The 24,806-nt window shown below is 37.6% G+C and overlaps 1 protein-coding gene across 2 annotated transcripts in view; it reads right to left on the bottom strand.

Moving 5' to 3' along the window:
* LOC124796309 (DNA mismatch repair protein Mlh3-like) overlaps positions 1-22,588 on the bottom strand; it is a 177,787-nt gene extending 155,199 nt beyond the window's left edge. Inside the window, exons 1-2 of one of the 2 annotated variants that reach the window (XM_047260436.1) lie at positions 22,261-22,588; positions 3,780-3,884 (exon numbers count right to left, since the gene is read on the bottom strand). In XM_047260436.1, coding sequence (XP_047116392.1) covers positions 3,780-3,869 — 90 coding nt within the window. In that variant the 5' untranslated portion in view covers positions 3,870-3,884; positions 22,261-22,588. Of the gene's footprint in view, positions 1-3,779; positions 3,885-10,650; positions 10,742-22,260 lie in introns of those variants that run through there. The other variant, XM_047260437.1, reaches the window with a different exon arrangement.
* Between the last annotated feature and the right edge of the window lie 2,218 nt (positions 22,589-24,806).

Genomic DNA, 24,806 nt, shown 5'->3' with positions numbered 1-24,806 from the left:
AAAACTCAAAACAGCATTTTCTACCAAGAAATAAAACTGTACAATAAATTGCCAAAAGAGATTAAAGAAATCGCAAAAATACACTTATTTAAAAAGGCAGCTAAAGAGTACCTGTTATTCAATATATTTTATACATTGAAGGATTACTTAGCTAAAACAGAGTAGGGGTTTGATAAAAAAAAAGGTATACAAATAAATAATAATAATAATGATTATAAAATATCCAACATTCCACATAACACCTTCACTTTATGTTTTTGTCCTTCTTTTTTCCTTTCTAGAAATACTTACCCCCAAGCTATGCATAGCACAATACTAACACCTCTTTCTCTTTCTGAGCTCAACATCTCACTCATTGTGGAGGGATGTTGACTCAGTTTTTCAGGATAGCAAATGGGAAGTTGCAGTACAAAAAATGGCCCACAGATCACCAGTGTGTGTGTGTGTGTGTGTGTGTGTGTGTGTGTGTGTGTGTGTGTGTGTGTAGTGAATGAAGTGCTATGAAACAATGTGTGTATAGTGTGTGCAGTGACTGATAGGGAGATATGAGTGAACAGTGTGGCATTACGTTATTTAATAAGTTATTTTTTTAAAAAAGTATTGTATACCAGGAGTGAATCTAATGATTGTCTCTAACCAGAAGTCTGTAAATATATGTGTATACGAATTAGCTGTCTGCAGCTCGTGGTCGTGCGGTAGCGTTCTTGCTTCCCGCGCCCGGGTTCGATTCCCTGCGGGGTCAGGGATTTTCTCTGCCTCGTGATGACTGGGTGTTGTGTGCTGTCCTTTAGGTTAGTTAGGTTTAAGTAGTTCTAAGTTCTAGGGGACTGATGACCATAGATGTTAAGTCCCATAGTGCTCAGAGCCATTTGAACCATTTTTTGTATCTGCATCCTTCTGACTGAAGGTTTGAGGACTTCGGCCGTTCACTTGTGTAATAAAACGGATCACCTACAGTTGGTAGCCGATGGTATGAGACACAACATCATTGTTATAGTCTGTGAAAACCAGTTCTTAGATGTTGGCCACTGATGGAATCGTGTATATGATTGGATTTAACCCCCTCAGTGTCAATTAAGGCCTGAAGATAGTGTACTGAATCACTGAAACTGGTAGCCATATAATAAATAACATCAAAAGGATGGCTGTAGGTGTTTCATTTCATTACATACTAAAGATTTGTTCCCATACAATAAGCCCAATCTCATCAGAAATATGTAATGCATCATTAACTGAATGCATTTTTCCAGAGAGACTGGAATATGCCATTGTCAGAAACCTATTTAAAAAAGGTGATAGGAGATACGTCAACAACTATTGATCTCTTTCACTGCCGATATCATTTTCCAAATTTTTTTAGAATATCACAGTTTGGATTTCAGAAGAGTTGTTCTACTGAGAATGCCATTTACATGTTCACTCACCAAATTTTACAAGCATTAAATTATAAATTAGTGCCGGTTGATATTTTCTGCAACCTATTTAAGGCAGTTGACTGTATGCAGTTTTCTCCTACAAAAAGTGAAGTTTTATGGGGTGATAGTACAGCCAACCAATGCATACCGCCCTGTCTAACAAAAAGAATGCAGAATGCAAAAAGCTGTAATTCAACCAATATAGTTTGGGGACGTTATTCTGACTGAGGAGAAATCACATGTGGTATTCCCCTAGGCTCAACCTTAGACCCACTATTGTCCCTCATATATGTAAGTGATCTTCCATCTAGAATGTAACAAGCAGGATTAGTTCTTTTTGCAGATGACACTGGTATTGTATTCAATCCAAGAATGTACACAGAAACAGAAGAAAAGATAAACAAAGTTCTTAAAAGTATCATTGGCTGCTTTTCTGTTAATGGTCTCACTCTCAAATTTAAAAAAGACGCAACATATTCAGCTGTGCACATCTAGGAGTACTACATCAATGATAGATGTAACACATGGTGAGAATATAATAAACAGGGTAGAAACATCAAAAATTTTATGTGCGCTTATTGATGATAATTTAAACTGGAAAAAAAAAACTTTTTGGACCTCCTAAAACAAATTAGTTCAGCCACATGTGCACTTAGAATCACTTTTTGGGGAGGGGGGGGGGGGGGGGACGACAAATCAGTAAGTTAACATATTTTGCATATTTTCATTCAGTAGTTATGTCATATGGAATAATGTTCTGGGTTAACTCATCTTTAAGAAGGAAAGTTTTCATTATACCTAAAAACATGATGTAAGAATAATACATGGTGCTCACCCGCAGTCATATAGTAGACATCTGTTTAAGGGGTTGTGCATTCTGACTACTGCTTCACAGTACATTTATTACCTCAGGAAGTTTGTTGTAAATAAACTACTGCTGTTTGAAAGGAAAAATAATGTACCTAATTACACTACCAGAAGGAAAAATTACATTCATTACTGCACATTATAATTTTTTTTAGCTCTAAAAAGGCTGTAACTACAATTTTTCAACACGTACCCAAGGATATAAAATGTCTAACAGACAGCATAGTACAATATGAAAACAAACTGAAAATGTTTCTCCTTGACAACTCCTTCATTTCTGTAGAAGACTTTCTATTACTGTAATGTGTAAAAGATGGTGGGTGGGAATTACTAACTCACATCTGTTCTTCTTCTTTTCTTTAAAAACAACTGATAAACTTTCAGCATGCAGCCATATTTACATTTCAATTTGCATAGTGAATGTAAAATAATTCATACCATGATTTATCATGCAAAATAATCCATGGAACATGAAACTAACTGTAAAGCATAAATGCAGCATTTGTCCTTTACTGTTCAACCATTACATCAAAGAATCAATAAAGGAAACAGAAAGTTCAAAAATGGGATTAAAAGTTGCTGATGACAGCTCTCTGAAAGTGATGAAGAATTAGAAGAACTGCTGAATGGGGTGAACTGTCTACAGAGTACAGAACATGGATTGTGAGTAAACCAAAGGTAAGATTAAAGTATTACAGGGTAAGGGAAATGGGATGAACATTCAAATCACCATCATACTAATGGACATGTAATAAATGAAGTGAAGGAATTCTGCTGCACAGGAAGCAAAATAGTGCTTGACAGACAAAGCAAGGAGGCTATAAGAAGCAGAATAGCACACATAAAGAGAACATTCCTCACCAAAAGAAGTCTACTACTATCGAACATAGGTTTAAACTCGAAAAATAAATTTCTGAGAATGTTCATCTGGAGCACAGCATTGTATGGAGTGTATCATGGACTGTGGGAAAACTGAGAGAAGAGAATCAAAATGTTTGAGTAGTAGTAGTAGAGGGGTGTTTGGGCGCACGACAGCAAGGTCTTCAGCGCCCAAAATGTTTGAGATATACTATTACAGAAGAGAGTTAAAAGTTTAGTGGTCTGATAAGATAAGAAATGATGAAGTATTCCAAAGAATCAGTGAGAGGAGTACTATATGTAAAATATTAACTAGAAGAAGGGATACAATTATTGCACAGTATTAAGATATAAAGGAATGGTTTCTGTGGTACAACAGGAAAATGGAGACAATAAAACTTTTATGGAAACACAGGCATTAGAATACATACAACAAATAATTGTAGGTACTGGACGTAGGTGCTACTCTCAGAAGAAGAGATTGGTGGAGGAGAGTAAACAGTGGCAGCTACATCAAACCAGTCAGATTACTGGGGTTGGGAGGTGAATGCCACTTTTAACCCATCACTAGACCATAAATTACACGATACTGCACCAAGAATTAGTTTTTTGTATTATAAAATAATTCTTAGGACTCACCAATTCAATCACAGCTTGTGATACACTTGGAACCGAAATACTCGAACGTATTAATGATTGTACATTCTTAGGAAGTTCTTGAATAGCCATTTTTCAAATGAAAATCTGGAAGAGAAACATCAGTTAAATAAATCATCAATATTGAAAAAGCCACAACAGTCAGTAAAGAAAACACATTCTTAATTGTTCAAGGGTAGTTTTTTCAAGGTTTATGAAAAGGACAGTTGCTGCTCACCATATTATGAAAAGGATAGTTGTTACTCACCGTAAACAAAGAAGCTGTAACTTACCAAACAAAAGCGTTGGTATGTTGATAGAGACAAAATAAACAATAAAAAACACACAAACACACACACAATTTTCAATCTTTCGCAACCCAAGGTTGCTTCATCAGGAAAGGGGGAAGGAGAGGGAAAGACGAAAGGATGTGGGTTTTAAGAGAGAGGGTAAGGAGTCATTCCAATCCCGGGAGCAGAAAGACTTACCTTAGGGGGAAAAAAGGACAGGTATACACTAGCACACACACACACACACACACACACACACACACACACACACACACATACATATACATCGGCACATATACACACACAGGCATACATATGTAAATGCAAAGAGGCTGGGCAGATATGTCAGTCGAGGCGGAAGTACAGAGGCAAAGATGATGTTGAATGACAGGTGAGGTACGAGTGGTGGCAACTTGAAATTGGCGGAGGTTGGGCCTGGTGGGTAACGGGAAGAGAGAATATATCGAAGGGCAAGTTCCCATCTCCAGAGTTCTGATAGGTTGGTGTCAGTGGGAAGTATCCAGATAACCCGGACGGTGTAACACTGTGCCAAGATGTGCTGGCTGTGCACCAAGGCATGTTTAGCCACAGGGTGATCCTCATTACCAACAAACATTGTCTGCCTGTATCCGTTCATGCGAATGGACAGTTTGTTGCTGATCATTCCCACATAGAACGCTTCACAGTGTAGGCATGTCAGTTGGTAAATCACGTGGGTGCTTTCACACGTGGCTCTGCCTTTGATCGTGTATACCTTCCGGGTTACCGGATTGAAGTAGGTGGTGATGGGAGGGTGCATGGGACAGGTCTTACACCGTGGGCAGTTACAAGGGTAGGAGCCAGAGGGTAGGGAAGGTGGTTTGGGGATTTCATAGGGATGAACCAAGAGGTTACAAAGGTTAGGTGGACGGCGGAAAGACGCTCTTGGTGGAGTGGGGAGGATTTCATGAAGGATGGATCTCATTTCAGGGCAGGATTTGAGGAAGTCGTATTCCTGCTGGAGAGCCACATTCAGAGTCTGATCCAGTCCTGGAAAGTACCCTATCACAAGTGGGGCACTTTTGGGGCTCTTCTGTGGGAGGTTCTGGGTTTGAGGGGATGAGGAAGTGGCTCTAGCTATTTGCTTCTGTACCAGGTCGGGAGGGTAGTTGCGGGATGTGAAAGCTGTTTTCACGTTATTGGCGTAATGGTTCAGGGATTCAGGACTGGAGCAGATTCGTTAGCCATGAAGACCTAAGCTGTAGGAAGTGACAGTTTGATATGGAACAGGTGGCAGCTGTCAAAATGGAGGTACTGTTGCTTGTTGCTGGGTTTGATGTGGACGGATGTGTGAAGCTGGCCATTGGACAGATGACGCAACTCCAGAGATGGGAACTTGCCCTTCAATATATTCTCTCTTCCTGTTACCCACCAGGCCTCAACCTCCGCCAATTTCAAGTTGCCGCCGCTTGTACCTCACCTGTCATTCAACATCATCTTTGCCTCTGTACTTCCGCCTCGACTGACATCTCTGCCCAACCTCTTTGCATTTGCATATGTCTGCCTGTGTGTGTATATGTGCGGATGGATATGTGTGTGTGTGCGAGTGTATACTTGTCCTTTTTTCCCCCTAAGGTAAGTCTTTCCGCTCCCGGGACTGGAATGACTCCTTACCCTCTCCCTTAAAACCCACATCCTTTCGTCTTTCCCTCTCCTTCCCCCTTTCCTGATGAAGCAACCTTGGGTTGTGAAAGCTTGAAAATTGTTTGTGTGTTTGTGTGTTTTTTGTTGTTTATATTGTCTCTATCAACATACCAACGCTTTTGTTTGGTAAGTTACAGCTTCTTTGTTTTTAGATATATTTTTCCTACGTGGAATGTTTCCCTATATATAATAGAGGGAAACATTCCACGTGGGAAAATATATCTAAAAACAAAGATGGTGTGACTTACCAAACGAAAGTGCTGGCAGGTCAATAGACACACAAACAAACACAAACATACACACAAAATTCAAGCTTTCGCAACCAACGGTTGCTTCATCAGGAAAGAGGGAAGGAGAGGGAAAGACGAAAGGATGTGGGTTTTAAGGGAGAGGGTAAGGAGTCATTCCAATCCCGGGAGTGGAAAGACTTACCTTAGGGGGAAAAAAGGACAGGTGTGTGTGTGTGTGTGTGTGTGTGTGTGTGTGTGTGTGTGTGTGTGTGTGTGTGTGTGTCTATATATATATATATATATATATATGGTTATAATAGAAGGAAACATTCCACGTAGATATATATATATATATATTTAGACCAAACAAACATATATATATATATATATATATATATATATATATATATATGGTTATAATAGAAGGAAACATTCCACGTAGATATATATATATATTTAGACCAAACAAACATATATATATATATATATATATATATATATATATATATATATATATATATATATATATATATATATATATATATGGTTATAATAGAAGGAAACATTCCACGTAGATTTATATATATATATGTTTGTTTGGTCTAATTTCAATGAAGGCCTTTTCGGCCAAAAGTGTACTCGTTTGACTGTCTTTTTGTTGTGCCTATGTGCAACTCAGCATCTTTGCTTTATGGTTAGCAGCAACTATCCTTTCAATGATACTGTCATTATTCCATCCTGGACTTAACATTGTTCGATTTTGGAAATCAACAAAAAGGAAATTTGAAATAAGCAATGAAATATTATCATTGAAACAATGCATCTTTGGAGAAGTATTGTTTTATGATATTCCAGAAGCAATGAGTAAGTTATCTTGGGGGGGGGGGGGGGGGGGGGGAAGAGGGAATGTTGTTGGATTTAGCTAGCAATTTTATGTTAGTACGTAGAAATATTTTTTTTGCTTTCAATTTTTCAGAGGATGAAAAAATTAGGATCTTTTGCCACCACCCCTACTCCCCCTCCAACATGTATTATTCCTGCATTCATTTTGTTAATGAAGTATAGTTTGACTTCTGAGGTAGCAGAAGAACAATATCATCCATAAGAGGGTTTTCAGAAACAGTAATTGAAGCTCTTAAATAAACATCGAAGATTGTCACACTTTCTTATTTTTGGATGTGCCCTAAGGCTTTTGACACTGTTGACTGTAAAATATTACTAAATAAACTACAAGTACAATGCATAAGAGGAATAGCCAATAATTGGTTCCAGTCAAATGTGGAAAATAGGATGCGACATTTCAGATGCTGCCAATTTAAACATATTAACAAAGGTGCCCTTAATGAGAACATATTTGGAGTACTTCTGTTCTTAATGTAGATCAATGACTTTCCAGACAATCAAACAATGGAAACTCCAGCTAGAAATATCTACAATGTAGGAAAAGATAGATTGCTACTCACTGTAAAGTTACAAACAGGAACAGTAAAAGATGCTTACATATGAGCTTTCAGTCACAGCCTTCATAAAAAAAAAAAAAGAAAAGCACACCATTCACTCACACAAGCAAGCAATCCTCACGCACACATGACCGGCAACTCTGGTAGCTCAGGCCAGAATGCCTGTAGGAAACTTAGTGTGTTATCTTTACAGTAAGTAGCAATCTCTCTCTTCCTACTTTGTTGACTTTCCTGACAATATAGGCCATGGAGAAAAACTTCTCTTTTTCCATGACAGCAGCATTCTAGTCACTGATAAAATATTAAAACTTTTAGTTAAGAAGGCAAATGAAACCCTCGAGGACATGTACAACTGAGCAGTATGTGTTAACATTTAACATAGAGAAAACAAACAGTGCCAACTGCCGGATTAACTGAATTTTCAGTCAGAGGAAGGAGGACGGGAAAGCACCCAAGTGATGTGGTGTGAGTGAAAATAATATACTAATAACATAATTAATAATTTAGACACAGCTGTAAGGGCATCATCTCTGTGTTACAAAAGACTGCATAAACAAATCACAGGCTCAGCAAGAAAGAAAAAAATTGTTGATAAGAATTACAACTTTAAAGTACTTCACCAAAATGTACTACATCCTTCCAACAAATCTGATGAAACTGATGTAATGTTAACTACTGACAGAGAATGGGCTAAAGGAAAATGAAATAATGGTGTATAATCTAACATAATACCTTTCCCTGTTGCTTCATAACCTGGGTTGTGAGTAACTGAATCCACTTTCCCGTCTTCCCTTTTTTCCCCCTCTCTCCTCCCTGATGAAGGAACAAAGTTCCGAAAGCTAGGAATGTAAATTTTCTGTTCTGTTTTGAGTTATCTATCGGCTGTACTGAGCTGAGGTAAGCACTGGCCAGCTCTTCTATCTCTATGTTAGTATTTGTTTCACATAATACTAAAAACGGCACATTATTGTAGAAGTAAACAAAAAACTTGTGGGGTAACTATAATGTTGATTGTAATGTAATGGACTGTACTGCTATCACGTACCTAACTATGCAGAACTAGTGTTCACAGCAGCAGCCATACAAATGCAGTTCCTAGGAAAAAAGGTCTTGTGCCAGTTATATACAACTCACAAAGCTCAATGGTGGACAGCTTCCTCTTAGAATTTGAGGTATTACTAGGCAGACTTACCAGAAAATTCATTTTTTTTTAATAATAGCATGTGGCATTAGTATTAATACAATAAGAGAAAATGTTTGTGCAATAAGCTTCCCTGATATTTTAGGCTCATTCAACCTGTAGACACAACAAGGTGTACAGATACAATAAACACTATAATACAGCATATGTTGTGGGCAATGAAGATAGAATGAAGACAGAACAAACCAGGAAACTTAAACATCTTGGAAGTTTTCGAGGAAACAAAAACATGGGATGGGATTTATGGTGAAAATTGTAGAAGAGAGTTGGGTAATTTTCTGTTAAACTATGAATTACTGTGTAAATATTACTTGTCCAAAGGTATGTTGGGAAGTACAAAACAAGCCCAATAAAAATCTTATCACATAAAAAATTATTCAAAGCCGACAAAAATTAAAATGAATATATAAAGATTATCAGGAGGACAAATTTAAAGTCAAATGGTGAGGACTATAGAGACTTAAGAAAGCTTATAGCAGGATGATAAGGGAGACCAAAGCCAGCTACAATAAAACTGTACCAGCTTTTATTAACATCACACTTACAAAGGAAGGAACACAACGAAATATGGAACATAACTAAATGTAAAACTTTCAGTCACCACTACATAGTTGTAGTTGACGGGTTGATCAAGAACTGAAAAGTCAAATAGAAAATAACATAAAAAGCTCCAGAAAAAGTTGCAGATTGTATATTCCTAGCTCATACAGATGAGTCAGAAGTCATAAACATAATTAGATCCTTAAAAAACAAAAATCCAGAGGTATTGCATGGTATGTCTCCTAAAATTATTAAATATATTTCTGAATACCTGACAAAGCCTTTCACATTCCTGATAAATCAAATACAGGAGGAAAGAACATTCCCAGACCGCCTAAAGAAAAGAAAAGTATTTCCCATTTTTAAAGGGGGAGATAAAGGCATCCTCAAAACTACAGGCTTATTTTCTACCACACCTAAAACTGCAGAAATATATATAAAGGATAGGGCAGTAAATTTTATAGTGAAAAATAACATTATAAATAGGGCACAGCATGGTTTCAGAATGGGTTGATCTATAAAGACAGCAATTACAGGCTTCACAGCATATGTAGTCAGGGCATTTAAGAAATAGGAACGAGTCTGTTGTCTACCCCTTGAGCTGCCAAAGGCTTTTGATTGTGTGTATCACAGATTTCTGCTAAAAAAATTAAACCAGTATGGCATGAGAGGCAGAACAATAAATATTATCACTACATTTGCTGACAACAGGTGACAATGTGTATAGATAAAATGCAAAAATGTCAATAGAATGGAAAATGTGCTTTAATATTCAAAGAGGTAAAATACAAGGTTCAGTACTGGGACCATTACTGTTTATTCTATATGTAAATGACATGCCAGAACCTGTGTGAAACAGTGATTGTGTATGCTAATGACACACCCCTAGTAGTCACCAGTGAATCTACGAAGGACCTAGAAATGAAGACATGTTTCGAGAAGGATAAGGCATACAAATGTTTTGGGGGTGCAAACCTTTTCATAAATGGAAGTAAAGCAATGTTCATGCAAATATAATCCAATAGTACAGTGAAAGCACGTGACATATATCAAGCTTGGCAATACAAGTATTTTTGAAGTTCATTGCAACAAGTTTCTTGGATTGACGGTGGACAGTTTCATATCATGGGAGACTCATATAGATAAAATCTGTTCAAAAATTACGACAAATATATTTCTCCTGAGAAAATTATCACAGACTGTTGATGGTGGCACTAAACTAAAAATGTATTATGGTGCTATTTATCCTATCTTAAGGGGCAATGAAGCTAATATACACACATGTAGATTACTTAAATTGCAAACGAAGACTATTAGAAACTTCCTGGCAGATTAAAACTGTGTGCCCGACCGAGACTCGAACTCGGGACCTTTGCCTTTCTTGGGCAAGTGCTCTACCATCTGAGCTACCGACGCACGACTCACGCCCGGTACTCACAGCTTTACTTCTGCCAGTACCTCGTATCCTACCTTCCAGAAGCTCTCCTTGCATATCAGCGCACACTCCACTGCAGAGTGAAAATCTCATTCTGGAAGACTATTAGGTGCATTCAAACAATCACCAAGCAGTACTGCAAAAGTACGAGGGCCGTTCAGAAAGTAACCTCTGGTTGATTTAAAAAAATACACCAAGTTAAATAAAAATATTTTAATACATACATCTTACAACTACATCTTTGCACTATTTTTCTACGTAGTCTCCATAGCGATTGAGGCACTTATTGTATCTCTTCACAAGCTTTGAAATTCCTTCTGCATAAAAATCACCCGCTTGTGCCTGGAGCCAGCCTGTGACCGCATCGTTGAGCTCTTCGTCGTCATCAAACCGCTGTGACCCGAGCCATTTGTTCAAATGCATGAAGAGGTGATAATCACTTGGCGCCAGGTCTGGGCTGTAAGGTGGATGGTTGATAACGTCCCACTTGAAGGACTCAAGAAGGGCCGTTGTTCTGCGAGCAGAGTGAGGACGGGCGTTATCGTGCAAAAAAACGATACCGGAAGTCAGCATACCACGGCGTTTGTTCTGTATAGCCCGTCGTAACTTTTTTATTGTTTCACAGTACACGTCTTGATTAATGGTCGTACCACGTTCCATGAATTCAACCAACAACACCCCTTTGGCATCCCAAAACACCGTTGCCATCAGTTTTCTGGCAGAAAAATCTTGCGAGGCTTTTCTTGGTTTGGTAGGCGAATTTGAATGTGCCCACATCTTTGATTGTTCTTTTGTCTCAGGGTTCACGTACTTAATCCAGGTTTCATCACCGGTCACGATTCTGTTTAACAATGGTTCTCCTTCGTCCTCATAACGTGACAGAAAGTCTAATGCAGAGGCCATTCTTTGAGTTTTGTGGTGGTCGGTAAGAATTTTGGGCACCCATCATGCACAGAACTTACGGTAACCCAATCTTGCTGTCACTATCTCGTACAAGAGAGTCTTAGAAATCTGTGGAAAACCAGTAGACAACTCCGACATTGAGAAACGTCGATTTTCACGAACTTCTGCATCAACTGTCTGAACGAGTTCGTCAGTCACCAATGATGGTCTACCACTCCTCTCTTCATCATGAACGTTTTCTCGTCCACTTTTAAATAAACGTACCCATTCACGGACAACTCCTTCACTCATAACTCTTGGTCCGTACACGGCACAAAGCTCACGATGAATAGCTGCTGCAGAATATCCTTTGGCTGTAAAAAACCTTATGACAGCACGCACTTCACATTTGGCGGGGCTTTCTATTGCAGCATACATTTCAAACTGCCACAAAAACTAAACTAGCGCAGGTACGACGTTCACTCGACCACGGCTTGATGCCGACTGACCTGTTGAGTGCGTGAACGCACAGATGGCGTCGCTACTCCCCCCACAACCCGCACTGTGACCAATCGGAGGTTACTTTCTGAACCGCCCTCGTAAATTTAGAGAATTCCAGATTCTCAACTGACAGGGAAAGGACACAAAGTAAACAGCAAAGATAACATCATCATCAGGATCCGGTCACCTGTGTAACAGCCAGTATGTTTTGGTGATAAACTATTCCTATGAACATTCGATTCTTAGGTGCTACTCTTGTGCTCTTCAGTCCTCAGAATGCAGTGCTCTACAATAGTCTACCTGTGCAACTCTCTTCATCTCTGCATACCTATTGCAACCTGCATCCATCTGAAACTTATTACTGTATTCAAGTCATGTCTTCCCCTACAGTTATTACTCCCTTCCCACACACGCACTTCCCTCCATTATCAAATTGATAATTTATTGTTGTCTCTGAATGTGTCCTGTCAACCGATCCCCCCCCCCCCCTTTTTTTTTAATCAGGTTGTAACTTTTCTTTTTCCCCAATTCAGTTGAGTACCTCCTCATTAATTATTTGGTCCATCCATCTAATCTTCAGGAGCCTTCTGTAGTACCATATTTCAAAAGCTTCTATTTTTTCTGAACTGTTTATTGTCAATGTTTCATTTCTGTACAAGGCTACACTCCACACAAATACCTTTCAAAAAGACTTCCTAACATTTAAATTTATATTCAGTCAACAATTTTCTTTTTTTCAGAAAAGTTTTCTTGCTACTGTCAGTCTTCATTTTATATCATCTCTACTTTGGCCACAATTTTACAGTTACTTTGCTGCCCAAATAACAAAACTCCTCTATTACTTTAAGTGTCTCATTGGCCTCTCATCACTTGATTTAATTCAACTGCATCCATTATCCTTGTTTTACTTATGCTGATATTCATCTTCAGAACTCTTTTCCAGACACAATACCCATTGTATTCAACTGATCTCACAACCCCTTTGGCATTTCTGACAAAATTACAATCAGCAAACCTCAAAGTTTGTTTCCTTCTTCCTGAACTTTAATTCCCTTTCCAAATTTCTTCTTGGTTTTCTTCACAGCTTTCTCAAAGTATAGACTGAATATCATCATGGATAGGCTACAACCCTGTCACATTTTCTCAAGTACTGCTTTTCTTTCATGTCCTTTGACTCTTACAACTGCAGTCAGGTTTCTGAACACATTGTAATTAACCTTTGTTTCCCTGTATTTTATCCTTTTTATTTTCAAAATTTCACATAGTGTAATCCTGTCAATATTGTCAACAGCCTTCTCCAAATCTACAAATGCTATAAATATAGGTTTGCCTTTCATTAACATACCTTTTAGGCTAAGTCATAAGGTCAGTTTTTCCATTCTTCTGTAAATAATTAATGTCGGCAGCCACGGGATTCTTCTCTGGGGACTAAATGCACAAACCTGAATACAGTTTTCAAACTGCAGAAAAGGGCTCTTAGGATAACAACTAAAGGTAGTCAGTATCCACCACGTGAATTTATCTGTCAATCTACTGTGCACAGAAAAAAGTATGTTACAAGTAGTTCTATAGAGTATTGTGGAACAAGAACCAGTTTGGACTTAAATTTGCCAAGGAAAACAAACAACAAAACCACTTAACAGCATTTTCTATCAGGAATTAAAATTGTATAATAATCTCCCCAAACTTAAAATAGCAATCAAACCCTACATCTTAAATATGTAATTACAGAGCTCAAAGACTTGGGGCACATAACTGTTAAAAAAGTGATTGCTAGAGCGTTATACTAATCTCTCAGTATTTTTCTGAGGAACGCGTCTCACTCAGTACGAGAGGAAATTGACTCAGTTTCTTACATTGGCAGAAGGAAAGACATGGAGATATGGCAAAGGTTTGGCAGCATGATAGTGGACTTAAAGTTGAATGCAGAACAAAATGTGAAGAGACTAAGTGAAGGGTGTACAATTATTTTTATATTACTGAGCGATCTTATTTCAAGCAGGCTATGTACAAGCATAAGAGAACTTACATTACGTATAACTGAATGAAGTAGTGCACTTCCAAGACATTGGCTTGAGATTCAGGAGAGTGGAGGCTCACAATGTCTACCTACACTCCTGTAAGTTTTCCTAAATTACTCTACACAGATTTCTGTATGGTTCCTTCAGCAAGGCAATAGCTAACCAATTGTCTTGTCTTGTCTTCTCATTAAACGTGTGTATAAATATCTCTGTACACATGTCTTCTATTTTCCTTGTATTAAGCTGTCCAATTCTGTATCCTTGAATAAATGAATTGTTAATAGTAATTCCAAGGTTTGGGGTTTAGCCTCCGCCTATCCTTGGTTACACAAGTATTTTGCCAGTAACACTGGAAAGTTCTTCAGAAATTGTAATGTTAGCTGATAACACAAGTACACTAATGAAAGAGTCCAAGAACACCCACACTAGACCCAGCCAGAAGGAGAATGGAATAGCTCACAAATGGGATAAAACCAACAGTTTATCACTTAATATTACCAAAATCTAGTATTATGCAATTCCAAACAAATAAAGCTGATTTACAGCTAGGAGAAGTAGAGATCAGTGAGCATACACTGAATGAGACTCCATGAGTGAAGTTCCTGGGCATTGAAATGGATAATAAACACAGGTGCACCAGAACATGGATATGCTATCTCAATTTCTGAGTTCTACTTCAAAATTTCTCTCACTGTGATGACCTATTGAGTATTGTCTCAGTTGTGTGACTGGAATCACGATTTTATGTCAGAAAGGACACAGCCATAGTAATTTACAGAAATTCACTGGGTGGAACAGAATTGATATCTGGCATTCCCCAAGGAATTGTTATAGGAACTCTGCTGTTTCTAAAGTATATAAATGATTTGAGAGACAATGTGAATAGCCCTCTTAGATTGTTTGCAGCTGGTGGTGTCATTTGCCATCTAGAAAAGTGATCAGAGCAATATGAATTACAAAATTATATAGACAAGATATCCATATAGTGCAAAAAGTAGCAGTCGACCCTGACCAATAAAAAGTATGAGATCCTTCACATAAGTACTAAAAAGATTCCATTAAAGTCTGATTCCACAATACATAATACAAATTTAAAGGTTAGCAGTTCAACTAAATACCTAGGGATTACAACTATGAACAACATAAATTGGAGCCATCACCTGTAAACTGTTGTGGGGAAGGTGAACTCAAGATTATGTTTTATTGGTAGAACACTTAGAAGGCGCAACAAATCTAGCAGAATGACTACCCTACTCTTGTCTGGCATTTTATATATTGCTACATGGAATTCGATTCTTACCAGATAGTACTGATGGAGAATACTGCAAACATTCAAAGGAATATAGTGAAATAGAAGCAAGAGTGTCACAGGTATCGTGCATGAGCTGGGATGGCAATCATTAAAACACAGGCAATTTTCATTGCAACAAAATCTTTTCACAAAATTTCAGTCGCCAACTTTCTCCTGCAAATATGAAATATTTTGCTGATTCCCACCTAGAAAGGGAGAAAAACCATCATAATAAAATAAAATAAATCAGAGCTTGCACAGAAAGATTTGGATGTTCATTTTTCCCATGTGGTACCCAAGAGTGGAAGAGCCAAGAAACAGCTTCAAGACTCTTGAAAGAACTGTGACAGAAGCCTGAACAACAGGGGACTGATGCTCTAGAACATGCATTGATACTATGAAATGGTGCACTGATAATGGCTAGGCACTAGCTGAAATCTAGGTTTGCTGAGTAAAACCTGCAAGAAAAGGGCAATTGATAGCTGTGCTCTACCATCTGTAAATACAAGAACTAGATGTTTGGTATAACTGAATGGATGACTTGACTCATTCCATAGCCATGAAGGCTTGCTTTCATGTGGGGTTTATGGAAATGATGTATGAATGAAAGAATGTATGTATTTTGATTTGTGACTGAGTGAGATCTGTAGAAATAAAATTATGTAGTTTATCCACAATGTAGAGCCATCAACAACATTTCTGCATCTCAAAGAAGCATGATAGAATCATTATCATTCATGCATTGTATAAATATCATGGAAGACAACATTAATTCTGGCCTCATATTGACAGATGGTGGTGACAGCCACAATTTAAATGTTATTATGTAGAATCTGGATAAATATAATGGAGGGATCTGGTATAGCGTCCAGCACTGAAGTTTAAATTCTGAAAGTACATAAAGTTATGCAACTAACTTAAGATATAATAAGAACAGCTGCCTCTATGAAGTAGAAAATGCTACTTATAAATTGCTTGGTATACAGGGTTATTAGTCAACATCTTGTATTATTAACATATAATCTCCCCCATTCTTTCCAGATCCATCCATGAAATAGTGCACAGGAAGAACAACAGTTGGTAGAACTCAATATTCTGCGAGTCGTACAATGGAATATTTATGACCTAGACAATGACTAAAGAGAGCTGCAACCTAGAAATGTGACACTTATTGAGATTGCAAGAATCTAGTTCTACTTATTAAAGACTCAGCTGGTTTGTCACTATTTCCTTGAATCACAAATTTAGGTTTTGCATCGTTTCCCTAAATAGTTTAAGGCATATGCTGAGGGAGTTACTTTGAAAAAAACATCATCCATTTCTTTCCCTATCCTTCTGTAATCCGAGCTTATACTGAATGACAAGATGACCGCATGTAGTATGTTTACAATTGAGACAGCTCCCAACAAAAGCAGAATTTTGAAGCGTATAAAGCACAAAAAGTGTAATAAAAAAGTAAATAACGGAATTCTATGCAATGAGTGTGATTGTTGGATACATTTTCAATGTGCAAAGTTAAAAAGACAATCTTATACATGAAAGTAGTAAATGGTGGCACAAATTTTGCCTGAAGAGCAAAAACAATATGGCACTGCTGGAGGAAGAGACAGACACCACATAAACACAGATTATGATACTCTACAAGTTATTTTATCTGTTATAGAGGAGAACTTAGTTTTGGCTGAAGAAAAGGAGAAACTGATAAAGGAATAAGCAGTGATTGATTTGAAAGTGATGAATAAAAAACTTTCGCAAGATGATGTTTCTTTAATGTAAAATTTCTACAGAACCATACAATCAATGTCGGCCAAAGGACAATTTATAAAGACATGGGGACATTGCTCCTAACGCAGAAAGCTGCAATCCAAGGCTTCAGGAAGATCATATAAATTTTCCACCACATCTTAATCTTACAGAAAAAACATTAAAGCAGACTTACAAGTTAAACTGCCTAACCCAAGGAAACCCTAATGAAAGTGAACTGAGGCCGGCCGCGGTGGTCTAGCGGTTCTGGCGCTGCAGTCCGGAACCGCGGGACTGCTACGGTCGCAGGTTCGAATCCTGCCTCGGGCATTGGTGTGTGTGATGTCCTTAGGTTAGTTAGGTTTAAGTAGTTCTAAGTTCTAGGGGACTTATGACCTAAGATGTTGAGTCCCATAGTGCTCAGAGCCATTTGAACCATTTTTGAAAGTGAACTGAGTAAAGAACATAGTAAAAAGTTTAGGTCAAATGTCAATGGAAGTAATGAAATGAAAAGCCCAAAGACATCAAGCTGTAATGGCAGACCTAGATCTATGAAAATGCATTTTTATGCACACAGCCAAGGGAGGAAAATAAGGGATATTTTTGAAAACAGTTAGAGCCATCATCTCACTGCCACAATAAAACTTGGTGCAAAATCTGGAGATATTGTGGCATGTTTTTCACCAACAGATGCTACTTAAGCAGCAGTTTTTCTTGCTGGAATAAACAATACAGTGGGAAATGATGGAAGAGGTTTCTTGTTGTCATTAAGAAAAATGTTGTATGGACTACACAACAGAAAAATCATGCTCCTCTCAATACCATTTAGGCTTGATCTTCCATTCCGGTCATGCTAGAAGATAAAAATGGCATGAGTAAATGAAGAAATTTTGTAAAGACTTTAAAAATGTCTCTTTTGTAAACATAATTGGTTTGTGTGAATGCAGGCTTTCCTAGTGTATACTGCTCATGAAATCTTCTTGAGCTTCCATCCGGGTAGCTACCCAGATGGGAGCCCGAGAAGATTTCATCATAATTGGTTTGTGTAAAAGATTTAATACCCCTCATGGCCTCCATCTTAATAAACTTGGGAAAAAATGTAAGTGATGAAATCATAAATCTAGCTGATAAGTTAGGCTAAGCGCAAATTGGTAGGATAGAGTCAATACCACTTTTTTTTATGGAAAATTCTTTTTTTGAGATAGCAAAGAAGGCCTGGGCCTTGCTGGTTTACCCAGATTCCCACTGGAGAATCAGCTTAAAGATAAGAAGTTTTTAATAAGTATTTGCACTAGGCCCCTGAAGATGGTCAGGAAAATATCAAAGGTGAGAACAAAATTAGCATGAAGAATTTTGCACATAGTTCATCACCTTGAGGCATGGTCCACTGAAGTTAGTCATTGTTTTGAAAAAATAGCAGGAACGATGACTGCCCTTATAACACAACTTATATATACACACACTCCATTCTTTACACTCATGATACCACCTTTTTCAGTGTCAGTTCGGACTGACTAAAGACAGGCACCCTATCACAAGTATCAATCTGGCTTCAGCGTAATGGATTCTTGCTCAGTGATAATAAAACTCAATAAACTGTATTTAGTTTAGGAGATTTGCCAACAGAAGACTGTTTAGGTAATGTTAAGTTGCTGATAGTAAATTGTTTTGGGATCCACACATTAAGTATGTTAGTACAAGGCTGTCTAAAGTGGTGTACTTGTTAAGAAATTTAAAAAATAATGTACCTTTGGCGTATGTACGATCAGCCTATTTTGCTTTTTTCACAGTATTATTCCTATGGGTTTTTATTTTGGGGCAATAGCACATATTTTCAGGATATTTTGGTACTTCAAAAGGAAGTTAGTAGGATTAATATAAACTCAGAAAAACTTGTGCACTGCAGACCATTTTTTATTGACATGAAAACATTAACTGTAATAAACTTGTACATTCACACTGTTCTCTTGCATACAAAGAATAACTCATCAGAATACAAACTTAGACAGGATTTGTACTCTCATAACACTACAAATAATAGGCATATTAACATACCTTACTGTAGACTATCTACATTACTGAACAACTATGAAGTTATGGGTATGAAAATGTTGAACAAACTGCCTCCAGAAAGGGTAGAAGCTCCATTCAACTTATTTAAGACTGTGCAGTTGGCTATCCATTAATTCTTTTTACTCAGTTAATGAATTCTATGAACATGAAAATGTGACAGCATAGTGGTAATTCTTTGGAGTGTTTACCCCAATTTCTTTAACACTGATAATGCAAGATGATTTGTTCATATTGTTTTAGCTTAAATATTTTACTTTGCGAGAAATTTAATGAGAAGGGGTGAGGGGTGATATCTGAAGACAGATTGGCAATGGTGGATATCAGTGAACTAGGAGATTCAGCTCAGCTGCTTCTAGGCCTAGGGAGGTGTACAGATTATGTCCAAATAAAAATGTGTTTAGTCCTTCCACTAAAGGCAATCAAGTTTTGCGTTAAACTAAACAAGTCTGGAATGAACACTTTTGATATGATATCCCGTATGAAGCTTGCCAAGGCAACCAGAATGACATTGTTTTGGAATGAATGATGCAGACTAAATAACTTCAACGAGGTTTCCAGACAATCAGGCCTCCAGAGGGTGAACGACAACTAATTGGACAGTTTATTTGTTTTATTTATTCATCCAGCTATCATTTCACAATAAATAGGATTGTAATCATATTGCACTGAAAAACAAATAGCTCAAAATATATAAACACAGAATACATAACTATACTTTTTTAAGGATAGAACAAGTACTTGCCATGGCCTTGATGAAGGAAGTGCCTGGCATTTGCTTAAAATGAGTCTGGAAAATCACAGAAAACCTAAATCAGGATGGCCAGATACAGCAAACTCCATCCTTCTGAAAATGAATGCAGTGTCTTAACAATTGGGGTCTAGTGCACCAGGGGATACAACCCGTCGGCTTTGGACAAGGACGTCACAAGCCGCCAGAGAGCAGTTTACCATTTTCGCTTTTGCTGTTATGTTTCAGTTTCGTTTTTTTTACTGATTGCTTAATAAAGTGGATCTGTTTATTCTATCTCGTGAGATTTTTTTTTTTTTTTTTAAGCCAAAAAACACTTATCAGCCACTGAAGGGAGCTACAACATTAAGAAGAATCGCTTCTCGATTGGCCACTTGTGAAGTCATTGTCCAAAGCCGACGGGTTGTATCCCCTGCTGCACTAGTCCCAACAATTACACTGCCCTGATCTGATGGTAGTTATTGTACAATGCTCTTTGATTTACACATGATTTTTACTCAGAACATAAAACTTGGATTTGAATTTCACCACTGCACACAATAACACTGGTGACTCTTGGACCACGAACATGCTGCTAGGCCCCTTGCACTTGCTCCAGTCTGTTCAAAAAACTGACTTTAGGCCTGTTAACATGCAACTCTGCCCCATTCAAGTCCTTCTGAAAAACTGAGTGAGCATCTCCCTCAAGGGTTGTGTCGATTTCAGGAGAACAAAACCACTATCATGCACTGTAGTTCTTGACACGATTTTCTTATAAAGGCATTGCATAGTGATATTATAGTGTAATGTGACAAAGTGTTGCACTTATCCCTTTTCATTATGAACCACCATTCCTGATTTATCCAAGTACTAGTTGACTGTATCACATGCATTACTAATGAAGTTTTAGTTATCTTTTAAAGCAGATGTATTTTAGTAATTTTTTTCATCTCCTTGGGCAATTTATAATACAATTTTATTCCCTGATAGAAAATGCTGTTTTGAGTTTTTTGTTTGTTTTTCTTTGGTAAATATAAGTCCGAACTGGCTCTTGTTTCATGATTATGTATAGAACTATTAGTGAAATATTTAGAAATGTTTCCCTAGACAACAGACTGGTAGATGTGCTCACTTGGTGCATTAGAGGTATCCAGATTTTTAAACAGCTCTTTACAATGAAGCTAACCACTACTTCTACTACTAAAGTACTGACAGCGGTTTACTGCTGCAGAAGGGGAATAATTTAGAGTATTAACCTCCTGTCTGTGTACCTGCAATAAACTGATTTATGTAACTTCAGTTCCAATTTTTATTCAACAAACCATTTTGCAGAAGGAAATAAGATACTGTTTAATTCTTCTTGCAACATGAATTCATGGAATTTTAATTAATGCCTCTCTGGTATACTTCTCCTGTACTGCCTCTGACTGGATGTGTACCTATGAGTATCTCCACAATATTAATACACTGCCTAAGCAAACTAATGATGAAATCTACAGATCCTATTTCAATCTTCTCTATTAACTGTACCCAAGAAGGTCCCAAACTAACAAATATTCTCAAGAAATGGCTAAATAATAGATTTGTGGGCTCCTTGATAGATGAACAACATTTTTGTACAATTCTTCCAATCATACTCAGTTTGGCATCTAGCTTTTCTATGAATAATTTCATGTAGTGATGAGACCTTAAACAGCTCTGGGCACACATCTGAAGTTCGTTTTTATTGTGTTTACCACTTCCATTGATTGATCAACAATGGTGTCATCAAAATAATGGGTACTTCTGATCAGTTAAGCCTAATATTTCACATTTGTTTGTCATAACATCAACTACCAATTCACACACCAACAGTGATGGTATGGGATTGCAGCTTTCCTATATATTCGGTGACAAAAATTTAGTACAGAATCAAACGAATAACACTGCCATACAGAAGTTTGATCATTGTATAAAAAAATGTAATAACAAATTTTGCAAGATAAGGTGCCAAAAATTTATTTTTAACTTGCAAATTTATCAGCAGTACTAATCCCAAAATTAATTTTTTCAGATCATATAAAGAATTCATTAACCTCAAACTGACCGACAAATAAAATGCAAATGATGCTCATCGGTGTAACGTAATGGACAGGTATTTATCATTTATACGTAAGTATTAATCAAAATGCAATTGTAAGAAACTTAACATGTGAAACCCATGAAAATGTTAAACTCCTTTTAAACTGTGAGGGTTCTTATTTTACGATGTTTCCAACTACAGTACTATATTTTTTCAGGCATAAATGACCATTTTTCGAAACTACAATAAAAAAGTCCTCTTCATAATTACAAAACTTCAATTGCTACTCTGTCCACGAATTAGAAATGCGAAATTTAAAACTTCTTTTCACAGAAAAATTTATACCTCAATCCCCTTTACTTGCGTTATCTTCTCTTACTCGACTGTGATGCGGTACAACCGAATAAATTCCAATTACACACACGCCGTTGTAAGCAACGAACGTGTTTCATGATACACAACATACATTGTTAACCTGTATTTTCATTGCTCATTCGAATGCATTATGAACTCTCCATTGCACAACAGAAATAATAAAATTACTGGCAGCTACTACGTCCTCACACTCCAACGTTACACGCCAATTGTGCGTTTCAGCTACAAATGCATATTAACATCGGACACAAAGTGATGTTTTCATAGTTGATATACAATACGTGCAACACAAATAACATATATACATTGACAAAGAATAAATACATAGTTTTGGCTACGACATAATTTCTATTATTTATTCGGGGAGACAGTTAACAGTTTTATTTCCAGCAAATTAAAACAGTTTTATTTCCAGCAAATTAACCCACATTTACGTCCCCTACCCTTATTGCCAACTGCCTAGATTTTCCAATTTCCATGAACCATAAGATATTACAATACGAACCATAAAGATATTACCAAATTCAGCTACGATTGTGCCCAAGTCCGCCGAGACGCAACGACATCACTGCGGTAATATCTTTGCACATAAAAAAGCGCAGACAAATCGTTGCCTGTGAACCGGATTTTGTGCAGATATGAGATGTACGCAGACCCGTAGGTTGGAATTGGAGGTTTGAGAAAAGTTGCTCAAATCTGTGGGCGCCAACCACATCTGCGCAGACAAATCTTAGCGTGTGAACAGAAGATCGCCGCGAATCTGGCTCGCGACATGTGTTTCAGGCAGCTGTTTGATCAGTCTATTTTGTAGTGTTTCTCGTCTGTGTGTGCACAGTGAATAGGAAAATGGAAGATCCACGTCAGTGCTCTAGAGATTTTATTGTTGAACTTATTGAACTGTGTAGGGGTGATCAAGGGCGTTGTTAGGTGTATTGCCACTCTAGGTGAGAACTGAAAAATGATGATCCTCGGTTTTATTAGCATCGGTCTCCCCAATATCTCGCCTGCACCCTCCACCACCACCAACATCCAATACCACTACACTTTTAATCATTAAACTAAGATAAGCAGACTTCCACATTTTCTGGTGACTATACTCAATGGAACTGATGCAGGACAAAAGAACTGCAGTGACAAAACAAAAAGAGGGAGTGAGAGGGGTATGGTATCAAGTCGCAACAAGATTGCAAGCCAGTGGACGAGCCCTGCTCCAGTGCTCGACATAGACGAATCAGTGTCATGTATGTTTGCGTTTTGCCGGCCGATGTGGCCGATCGGTTCTAGGCGCTTCAGTCTGGAACCACGCTACCGCTAGGGTTGCAGGTTCGAATCCTGCCTCAGGCATGGATGTTTGTGATGTCCTTAGGTTAGTGAGGTTTAAGTAGTTCTAAGTTCTACGGAACTGAAGACCTCAGACGTTATGTCCCATAGTGCTCAGAGCCATTTGAAACAGCCATTTTGTTTGCGTTTTGTACTCAGTAACAGCTACCTTAGTTCTGTTTAGAGGCATTTAGAGGCAATCTGTTTACTTTCGTCAAAGCAAGTAAAGACTTATTAAGTAACTGTCCCATACATTTTTTAAAACAATTCGGTTTTTTAGTTTTTCTCTTTACCATTTTTACTCCCTCTTTGCTCAATTTTTTCGCTGTTCGATTTTAAATTAATTTTTTCTGCCCTTCATCTCCTAAAACTTTGCCAATCTAGGCGGTTGCCTAGTCTTGCCTAAAGGCAGAAACGGCGCTGGGGCTCATAATCAATCGTTTGTGGGAAATTAAGAGCAAGGAGTACAGTGATCGAAATGAGACGGCAGCTACTTATAATTCCTTAACAGAGAAATTACGAGCAGTTGACTCTACGGGAAACGATAAATAAATAAATTCGTTAGGCACTGTTTACATGAAATATCTAAGCAAAGCAACAAAATCAATGCGATCTGGCGCCGGGGACGACAATATAGATAAGCCGAGTTTGTGATATTTGGACATCCTCTACTTTCTGATTTATTCCAGTAAAGTTCTAGGTTTGTCTTGTAGATAACAGTCACTCTTAGTTGGTTTTTGCAGAACTATTTCCTTACCTCTAAGACAAAAGGCATTCAAGTACCAGAAACAACAGAGGGAAATGACTGCAGCTTCATGTTTTCATAGATTTCTCTTTTAGATGCTAATATAGAAATCATTTTGCCAAACTGAAGTGGCACTATCATGTAGGTTACTGAACCAAAATTCTCAGTTCTGCTTGGTTTCCACTTAGAAAATTCTTTCTTTATGTTGACCTGCAAAAGGGATTGTTAGCATACTTTCACTCAGTAGTCTATAGTGCCATAATCTTACACGACAGTGCACCAAAAAAATGTAGCGCCATTTATTCCAAAGAAAAGTGCAGTCAGTATATTGTGTTAGGCGATAATGAAAGATCTTGCAGCAGTGCCTTCAGGGACTGGAGATTTTTGCACTTGCTTTACTTCCTAAAATACTATGCAGTGAGCTAAAGTGAATTAGAAGTGAGCTGGAGAA

The sequence above is a fragment of the Schistocerca piceifrons genome, chromosome 4, assembly GCF_021461385.2.
Source record: "Schistocerca piceifrons isolate TAMUIC-IGC-003096 chromosome 4, iqSchPice1.1, whole genome shotgun sequence".
Taxonomy (NCBI): Eukaryota; Metazoa; Arthropoda; class Insecta; order Orthoptera; family Acrididae; genus Schistocerca; species Schistocerca piceifrons.
The sequence above is the reverse complement of the archived record's forward strand: the minus strand, read 5'-3'. Positions and strand labels throughout refer to the sequence as shown.